Here is a 10,562-nt window from a genome sequence, read left to right as displayed (position 1 = left end):
TGCTACTTTCTCCCCACCCCCACCCTCCTCTCGCTTATCTCTCCACGCTTCAGGCTCTCTGCTTTATTCCTGATGAAGGGCTTTTGCCTGAAACGTCGATTTTGCTGCTCCTCCAATGCTGCCTGAACAGCTGTGATCTTCCACTACCACTAATCCAAAATCTGGTTTCCAGCATCTGCAGTCATTGTTTTTACCTACTTCAATACACCACCCTGTTCCCTGGGCAACATCTGTGTCAAGCTTGTTGCAGTGCTCCAGTGAAGCTCAGCACAGGCTGGAAGAAAATCTTCTTATTTTCCGCTTGGGAACTCTACAGCCTTCTGGACTCAATATTGGCATCAACAATTTTACGACATGAAGCACCTTCTCTCATGTCTTTAGCCCACCTCCACACCCACCAGGCCTTGTTATCACATGATCTGCTATTACACATAACCCATTGTTAGCTATTGATTGTCCCCAAAAGTTGCTAAAGGTTAGATAGATACACTTTAGCATGGAAACAGGCCCTTCGGCCCAACAAGTCCACACCGACCCTTCGAAGAGTAACTCACCAAGATCCATTTCCATCTGACTAATGCACCGAACACAATGGGCAACTTAACATGGCCAATTCACCTGATCTGCACTTCTTTGGACTGTGGGAAGAAACCCACGCAGACACGGAGAGAATATACAATATCCGCACAGACAGTCACCCAAGGCTGGAATTGAACCTGATTCCCTAGTACTGTGAGGCAGCAGTGCTAACCACTGAGCCACTGTGCCACCCATTTTTTCTAAACCTTTCAGCACAAGCTGGAAGAAAAGTACCTCATTTTCTGCTTTGAAAGTCTACAACCTTCTGTTGAGTGCAATATTGCATTCAACAATTTTACGGCATGAAGCCCTTTCTCCGATGTCCTTAGCCCAACCTGAAGAAGGGCTTATGCCCGAAACGTCGATTCTCCTGTTCCCTGGATACTGCCTGACCTGCTGCGCTTTTCCAGCAACACATTTTCAGCAAGAGAACAAAGAGATAAGCTGAAGAAAATAGAGAGTCATACAGCATGGAAACAGACCCTTTTGCCCAACTCGTCCATGCTGATCAGGTTTCCTAATCTGAACTAGTCCATTTTGCCTGTGTTATCCCTCTAAACCTTTCCTATCCATGTATCTGTATAGAGACATTGAGAGAAACGCAAAAGAGCCAGACTGATATAAAGGAGTACACACACACAGGAAAGAAAGAGACAGAAGTCCCTTGCTTTAATGCAACATCATATGTGTTCCACTGGTAAATAAACAAACTTGCATAATTAGGGATGGAATGAGATGATGCAAATAAAACCAGTTAACAGTTTCCAGATTGGGAACAGCTCTGGAACAAGTCTCATTTTATATCCATATCTTACATAATGTGTGGCTGCCTAGAGGGAAAGGCTTTCTGGTGCCTTCATGGTGGTATTAGATACTGATCTAAAAAAAATGGAATGAAGGTTTCCTGTGATACCACTTTTTCATTATATAAGGTCTTATAATAATACAGCAGATGAAATAAATTATTTTTACTACTGAAGGCATTTGAGATGTGAGTTATGAATATTGTTGTAATTATATAGTATACATCTAACAATATTCTTGTCCAGCTGGGGAAATAATAACAAGCTGTCATTGCTGGAGTGAAATTCTACCCATGGGTGACTTAAGCATACTAAAAGAAATGGTTATAGCACTGGTACAGAGGCATCATAAATACTTGTTTTCTTTTTAATTGTAAATAATTTCAGCTGCCCCCATACCTATGCAATGATTAAGTGAAATAGGATGCATATCACACCAATGGGAACAATGTGACAGTCACAGGACTCCAGATTTATTTGGCAAGTCTATCATTTGGAAATGATAGAACATTGTAATATAATTACTAACTCAGCTGCTGGAAAACTCCACTGTAATAACTTTCATAAATATTTGTGGGATAAACTGGATTAGAGTCTGGTTGAGATAAAACAGATTGATTTTCATTTTTTGACACAAACAGAAGAAATTGACATTGATGAGTACCTTCCAAAGAAAACCAAATGTAGATAGTGATTTGATAGTATCCAGAAAACAGTCCTGCAGTAATAAAAAGAACATGCAAAGAAATTTAATGATAACAGAACATCTTTTTTATGTGGATGATAAGATTTCCACAAGGGAAAATTTTTTGGGTTTTTTTGGCAAAAAGAAACACTTAAAAGAGATTTGAAAGTTGCTTAGAGAGTACCTAAATGATAATCAAACAGCTCAGTAATCCAGTCCTTTTACAGATTTAAAATCCACTTAAGACAGATTCTGTACAGTTTATTTTAAGGAGATCAAATGGATTAGTTAAAAGTCAGTTGAAAGTGAGTAGAGAAGAGCAACAGGCAGTTAAACATAAGAAAATTCTGTAATATTGAACATTCTTATTCTTCATTATGAATTGGTAGACAAACAGTTCTCATCTTTCCTATTTTCTAAAGAGAACCAGAATGTAAAGATAATGTGACATTTGCCTAATTTAGTCATGGAATTGTTTCATAGATTTCAAAGGAGCAATCTGGAATCTGATCAGTGAAGAGTGCAAATGCAGGAAATTTGGAATAACAACAGCTTGAAATAGCCAGCAGGACAATCTGTGTTTGAAAACTGAACAAATACAAGTTAAATGTTTCAGCTGGGAGTAATACAGAGTTGGCAAAATGCAGTGTGGCTGCCTCATTGCAGAGGAAATGTCCTCTTTATTAACATAGAACTTATGAATCCTTAGGACATTCAGTTCTATATTCTTGTTAAGATTTCCATAAATTTAAGTAGAATATAGAATAAGTTACTGAACTTTTTAGGGCCTATGTCATTTCACAAAAACAAAAAGAACAAAGAACAGTACAGAAAACAACCAACGCTGGAGATCACAGTGGGTCAGAAAGCATCCATGGAGAGAGAGCAAGCTAATGTTTCGAGTCTCAATGACTAAAGAACAGTATAGCACAGGAAGAGGCCCTTCAGTCCACCAAGGCTGTGCCATTACATATGTCTTTCTAAACTAAATCCCTTTAGCCTTTATGTAGACCATATCCTTCTATTTCCTGCCTATTTGTCTACTTATCAATATGTTTCTAAAATGTTTCTATTGTATCTTCCATCATCTCCTTTGGCAGGATATTCCAGGCACTTTGCCATCCACTGTGTAAAAATGCTCTCACATCTCCTTTAAAGTTTCCCCCTTTTACCAGAAACCTATGTCTCTGCTAATTTACATTTCTACCCTGGGAAAAAGTTTCCAACTATCCATTCTATCTGTGCCTCTCATAATTCTGTCAATCTCTATCAGGTCACCCCCCAGCCTACAATGTTCAAGGGAAAACACTCCAGGTTTTTCTAATCTCTCCTCATCATCTATACCCTCCAAACCAGGCAATATCCCAGTAAACCTTTATTGTACCTTCTCCAAAGCCTCAACATCCTTCTGGTAGTGTGGTGATAAGATTGTATGCAATATTCCAAATATGACCTTACTAAAGTTCTATACAACTGCAACATGACTTGTCAATTTTTATGCTCTATGGTGTGACTAATAAAGGCAAGCATGCCACATTCCTTCTTGATGACCTTATCCACATGCGTTACCACTTTCAGGGAATTGTGGACCTGTACACCTATATTCCTCTGCATGCTAATGATTCTAAGGTTCTGCAATTTATTGTAATCTTGTATTGTATTGTATTCTTCCCTTCTGCATAAGACTTTCCAAAATGCATCTCTTCACAATTGTCCGGATTAAACTCCATCTGGCATTTCTTCGCCCAACTCTTCAGCTATTTATATCTTGCTGTATCCTTTAACATTTCCTCCCCCCACCTTGCTGTCTGTAGCTCCCCCAATCTTTGTGTCATCTGTAAACTTACTAATCATACCACCTACATTCTCTTCCAAATCACTTATATATATTACAAACACCAGGTCCCAGCACTGATCTCTATGGAACACAACTGGTCATTGATCTCCAGTCAGAAAAACACACTTCCACTACTCTTCTCTGTCTTTTATGACCAATCCAATTCTGTATTCTTCTTACCAGCTCATACCAGTCCCATGTGAATTCATCTTCTGTATCAGCCTGCCATAAGGGACCTTGTCATAGGTCTTGCTAAAGTCCATGTAGACAATATCCACCACTCTACCCTTGATCAATCATCTTTATCACTTCCTCAAAAAACTCAATCAGGTTTATGAAACACAATATCACCACACAAAACCATGATGTCTGTCACTAATAAGTCCATGTTTTTCCAAATGTGAATAAATCCCGTCCCTAAGAATCTTCTCCAGTAATTTCCTCACCACCATTATAAGGCTCACTGGCCTGTAATTTCCTGGATTATCTACATTGCCTTCTTAAACAACGGAACAACATTAGCTATTCTCCAGTTCTCTGTAACCTCAGCTATAACTAAAGAGGATACAAAGATTTCATACAAGGCCCAAGCAATTTTCTCCCTGACCTCCCTCAGTATTCTGGGATAGATCCCATCAGGTCATAGGGAATGGCCTACCTCAACGCTTTTCAAAAAACCCAAAACCGCCTTCTCTTTTATATTGGCATGGTGTGGAATATCAACATACCCCTTTTAGACCCACTGTCCACCATGTCCCACTCCTTTCTGAATACCCATGCAAAGTATTCATTAAGGGCTCACCCACTTCCTCCAACTCCATGCATAAATTCCCTCCTTTATCCTTGCAGACCTACTCTTTCCTTAGCTATACTCTTGTTCCTTATGAATGTATAAAAAACCTTGGGATTTTCCTTAATTCAGTTTGCCAAGGTCATTCCATAGCCCCTTTTAGCCCTCCTAACTTGTTGTTTTAGTTCTTTCTCGTTGTCTGTATATTCCTTGAGGGCTTTGTCTTCAGTTCCCTAAACCTTGAATATGCTTCCTTTTTCTTTCTGACTAAGCTCATAATTTCTGTTGTCATCCACGGTTGCCAAATCATGCCAATCTTATCCATAATTTCCAAGGGAACATGTTGGTCCTGAATTCTAATCAACTGGCCTTTAAAAGATTCCCCTGTGATGGATGTGGCTCGATCAGCCATCCCTGCCTAATAATGTAAATTCACCCAATTTACTACTTTTACCCAAGGACTATTGTTATCCTTATCCATAAGAAACTTAAAACTTACAGAATTATGGTCACTGTTCCCAAAATGCACCCACTGGAACTTTGTTCACCTGGCCAAGTTCATTCCCCAGTATCAGGTTTAATATGTCCCCTTCCCAAGTTGGACTATCTACATACTGCTTCCAGAAACTCTCCTGGACACACCTAACAAATTCCCCTCCATCCAAGCCCCAGGCATAAGGGAGTCCCAGTCAAACATATATACCAAAATTAAAATCTCCTACCACAACAACCCTGTTGTTTACACATTTTTCATAATCTGTCCACATTTCTGTTTTTCCATCACCCACTGGTGGTTGGGAGTCTGTAGGACAACCCTGTCAAAGTGATTGCACCCTTCCTGTGCCTGAACTCCACCCATATGGCCTTGTTAGATGAGCTCTTTGAGGTTTTCTCTCTCACTATAGCTGTGATATTCTCCCTCATCACTATTGCAACTCACCCACCTCTTTTACATCCCTCTCTATCTCGGTCTGAAACATCTGAATCCTGGAACATTAAGCTATCCCTCTCACAATAAAGTTTCTGTAACAGCCACAATATCATTGTTATATGTACTAATCCAGGCTCTAAATCTATCTGCCTTATTTGTAATACTCCTTGTGTTAAAACTAATGTACGTTAGACTGGCAGTCTCCACAGTGTTCAAAAACCTTTCCCGGTCTATTCCTCCTCTTGGCCTTACTGGCTTTAGTCTCAAGCTCCTCCTTGGTTATTTCACTTGCTCTGGTTTCTACCATCCTGCTGTACTAGTTTAAACCCTCCTGAGTGAGGCTAGAAAGTTTTGCTGCCAGTTTACTGGTTCCCCTCTAATTTAGATGCAGCCTGTCTTTCTTGTACTGGTCCCATCTGCTCTGGAAAGCATCCCAATAATCCAATATGAGAAGGTCTCTCTCCGGTACTATCCCTTTAACCACAAGGCTCAAGAAGCCTGAATTGGCGAAGTGTTGAGATAGAGGTCTTGAGGATACATAACTGGAAACGATCAAAGAGATGGAGAGAATGGATTCATGTGGAATGATTTGAAAACAGGGATGAAGTTAAGATCGATCATGACACTGATCATCAAAAGTAATACAAAGATATATAAATGTTATTATGAACATTTTATAAATAACATGTATAATATAGAATATTTTACATTCACTTGCCTGGCAAAAGTTTTAGGCGAAAATGAGGACTGCAATGCTGGAGATCAGATTCGAGAATGTGGTGCTGGAAAAGCACAGCAGCTCAGGCAGTATCCGAGGAGGAGGAGAATCAATGTTTTGAGCAAAGGCCCTTCATCAGGAATGAGGCTGTGATCCGAGGGGCTAGAAGATAAATGAGAGTAGGGGGTGGGACTGGGGAGGGGGAAGGTAGCTGAGAGTGTGATAGGTGGATGGAGGTGTGGGGGGTAATGGTCAGATGGAGGGTGCAGTGGATAGGTGGGAAGGAAGATGGGCAGGTAGGACAGGTCATGAGGATGGTGCCAAGTTGGAAGGTTGGAACTAGGATAAGGTGGGGGGAGGGGAAATGAGGAAACTGGTGAAATCCACATTGATGCCATATGGTTGGAGGCTCCAGAGGTGGAAGATGAGGTGTTCTTCCTCCAGGTGCGGATGGTTAGGGAGTGATGAAGGAGGAGGCCCACTGCTTGGTTAGTGTGGATATCCCAGAGATGTTCTCTGAAGCGGTCTACAAGTAGGCCTTGAGAGGGGGAGACAGGACGCCCACTTGCAGAGCGCTTCAGAGAACATCTCCGGGATAACCCTTCCAGAGGTGGAAGATGAGGCGTTTTCTTCCAGGTGTTGGGTAGTTAGGGAGTGACAATGAAGGAGGCCCAGGACCTGCATGTCCTTGATGGAGTAGGAGGGGGAGTTGAAGTGTTCTACCACAGGGCAGTGGGGTTTGTTGATGCGGTTGTAATAAATTAAATGTTAATGTATATTTTTGCAAGCTTAATAAGCTTTAGACTATCTTACATGTGTAACATACGAAATATTATCAGCTCAATGAACTGTCTAATGAAACAATAAGGTAGTAAGGATTTCCCTAACCTGCTCTTTTACTGCAGGTTAATGTGTAATCCAGGGGCAGGGAGGAGCCTTAAGCACACAGAATTCTGGGATAACTACCATGGGTTCCTGAATGCAAGCTTCTCAGGAAATGTTTTGTGTTCAGATTTTGAGGTTAAACCAATCCATCTTTTGCTTTAAGGCAGAATGGTAAGTTGTTTTTAAAATGCATTGTTGATATCTTTGGCGTGTCTTAGATCTAAGTACGGAGTTATGCTGGCAAGTGTAGATATCAATTACTTCACCTGTTTCTGCAGGTGAAAATACAAGTGCACACCTGGCCTATACGGAAAGAACGAGTTTACTAACAGTTAGTTTAAAAGCACTTATTGTGTGTGTTTAGATTGCTTTAAATAAACATATTAGGCTTTATACCATGTAAAATATTAAAGGCTACATTCACAAGTGTTTAAAGTCAATTATACAGGCCGTGTCACAACTCTGTTAGCTACCTCTGCACTTAATTAATCAGGTTTGTAGGCATTGCTGAGATTAGGGTACAGATTTGGTTTATTTGAATCAAAATCATTACTCAATGATTTTGAAAAATGTAATGTTTTAACCGATTTAGTACTTTATACTCATGGTAAATAATGTCGGTGTTGTCTCATTTAAAAAAAAACAAGTGCTGGAAACTGGAAACAAAAACAGAAAAGCATTTGGTGTTTAAAAATTAGAATCCCAAATGTAAACCTAGAATCAAAACAAAGGGGAGAAAACATTTTTAGAAACTAGAAACTCATTTAAAAGTGTTTTTTTTGTATGACAAGCAGAACATTTAAAAGTCCATAAAATGTAAGAAATGGATTAAACACCTTGTCATGAATCAGTTAAACACTGTCTTGCAGATTGTGTACCTTCATTCAATTTCAATAATATAGAATTATTGAACAACAGTTTGAAATTATCTCGCAGAACATTCATTTTGAATACACATTTGAGGAACAATCCTCATACCTGTACTGAGGTGGATTTCAGATGTCTGGCAGACTTTCAGTTTGAATTCTCAACATAAGGAAGTGTTTGACACTTCCTCTGACTCCGTTTGTCAGCTATGCTACAGTTCACTTCAGAATAATAAATCTACTGGTCTGTGTCCTACTCCAGGAGCCATTATATCCTTTTGCTGTTTGTGGGAGCTTTACTGTATATAAATTGGCTGCCATGTTTCCTACATCACAACAGAGTACATTTCAAAAGTATTTGATGGGTCAGTGTTACAAAATGTTCTGATGTCACAAAAGTTGCCCTATAAGTGCAAATTTTTTTCTTCCATTGTTACTTAGTCGGCCTTTCCTCTATTACCTGTCATACCAAGCAAATAATTATTTGAATAAGAAAGAAACTTCATGACATACAACTCGGTGTATAGTAATTAAGAAAAGCCCATCAATATAAATTAAATAGTTTCATTGCATCCATGGGTTAAAATATTGCAGAATACTGAATCTTAAATATACAAGAACTGAATATCTGTGGGTGGCACAGTAGTTAGCACTGCTGTCTCACAGCGCCAGAGACCCGGGTTCAATTCCTGCCTCAGGCGACTGTCTGTGTGGAGTTTTGCACATTCTCCCCGTGTCTGCGTGGGTTTCCTCTGGGTGCTCCGGTTTCCTCCCACAGTCCAAAAATGTGCAGGTTAGGTGAATTGGCCATTCTAAATTGCCCGTAGTGTTAGGGGAATGGGTCTGGGTGGATTGCGCTTCGGCGGCTTGGTGTGCACTCGTTGGGCCGAAGGGCCTGTTTCCACACTGTAAGTAATCTAGTCTAATCTTAATTTGATCATTTAGCAGTCTCATCTGTTTGATTTGGAGATGCCGGTGTTGGACTGGAGTGTACAAAGTTAAAAATCACACAACACTAGGTTATAGTCCAACAAGTTTAATTGGAAGCTAATGCTTCCAATTAAACCTGTTGGACTATAACCTGGTGTTGTGTGATTTTCATCTGTTTGAAGTACTTAGGCCAGAATGGGGAAGAGGAAGTCAAATGAAATGACAATGAGACTATAATATAGAGCTAAATTTTAACTTATTTTGTCTATTATTATTAAAACTTATAATTATTTTAAAATGTGATTCTACATATGCAAGATATTAATGTTAAATTACCATGTAGTTTCTACGTGGCCAACTCATGACGCACAATGCTCCTGTTTAATTTACATGTGTTATTTCTTTGAAAAACAAAATGCAAAATAGATTGTCACTGACAAATTGATGTCACATTATATGACATAATGAGAAATTGTAGCACTCAATTAAATTACTAATCAGTTGATAGGTCTACAAACAAACTTAATTAAAGTCACAAACAATGTACTACTGTAAGTACGCATGGAATCGTGGAAATTATCTTGCTCTTTTGTGTGAATCTAAAACATCAGTGGAAATCAAAACCCCTTCAGAGATTATGAATATTGCTTTTGCATATACAAGTGGATTTTACATATAAAATATGCTGTAAAAGCTTCCTATTCAATCCAAATATCTCTTCTCTTATTCTGAATCTATACTCCAGAGCATTTTCCAACTGTTGTTCTTCATGTTACATGTTGAAAGTGTGATGTAGATATTTTCTTGGGTTTTGTGGTACAAATTACTCCTATGAATATTCTGTATGTATTACATTTAAAAGTGTGCCTATAATACCCAATATCTAATTGTAAGCTAAAATCTAGGTTTTGAATCTTTTTAATTCAAACCAAATAGCATGTATTTCACAAGTGCTGTGATGATTTTTCCAGTTCTTTTGAAGATTGATTGCTCAAAGTACTTGTAAAAGACCAGGTATAAACTGAAACAGTAAAAGAAAATTCCACATACTATATTCCAATAGTGATAATTCCATTGGCTGTGAAGCACTTCAGGATATCTCTTAGTCATCTAGTTTAAATTGTTCAGGTGGAGGTGAAATAAGATGTTCATGTCATCAGCTGGCTTACTTGCTTTTGACATCTGTCTTTCCTTAATATTATTTCTTTATAACTTACCACCTGAGCTTTTAACTTGCAGGTTTGGCTGAGTTTGCCTCTGTTTGAAAAGTAATCCTTTTGTGTATCTTTACTCTGCCCCTCCACCTCTTCAAGCCAGAATTACAATGTGTGTGATACGTTCGCATTATATATTAATGATTTGGATGAGGGAACCGGGGGCATTCTAGCGAAGTTTGCCGATGATACGAAGTTAGGTGGACAGGCAGGTAGTACTGAGGAAGTGGGGAGGCTACAGAAGAATCTTGACAGGTTGGGAGAGTGGTCCAGGAAATGGCTGATGGAATTTAACGTGAGCAAGTGCGAGGTCTTGCACTTTGG

General features: G+C 39.2%; 1 protein-coding gene across 1 annotated transcript in view; it reads left to right on the top strand.

Moving 5' to 3' along the window:
• Positions 1-7,290: 7,290 nt before the first annotated feature.
• The window catches only part of LOC122555856 (AP-1 complex subunit sigma-3-like), a 37,783-nt gene continuing 34,511 nt past the window's right edge, over positions 7,291-10,562 (top strand). The window contains exon 1 of the mRNA XM_043702068.1: positions 7,291-7,399. Coding sequence (XP_043558003.1) covers positions 7,397-7,399 — 3 coding nt within the window. The 5' untranslated portion in view covers positions 7,291-7,396. The remainder of the gene's footprint in view (positions 7,400-10,562) is intronic.

The sequence above is a fragment of the Chiloscyllium plagiosum genome, chromosome 13 (assembly GCF_004010195.1).
Source record: "Chiloscyllium plagiosum isolate BGI_BamShark_2017 chromosome 13, ASM401019v2, whole genome shotgun sequence".
Classification (NCBI taxonomy): Eukaryota; Metazoa; Chordata; class Chondrichthyes; order Orectolobiformes; family Hemiscylliidae; genus Chiloscyllium; species Chiloscyllium plagiosum.
This window is presented reverse-complemented; position numbering and strand designations above follow the sequence as displayed.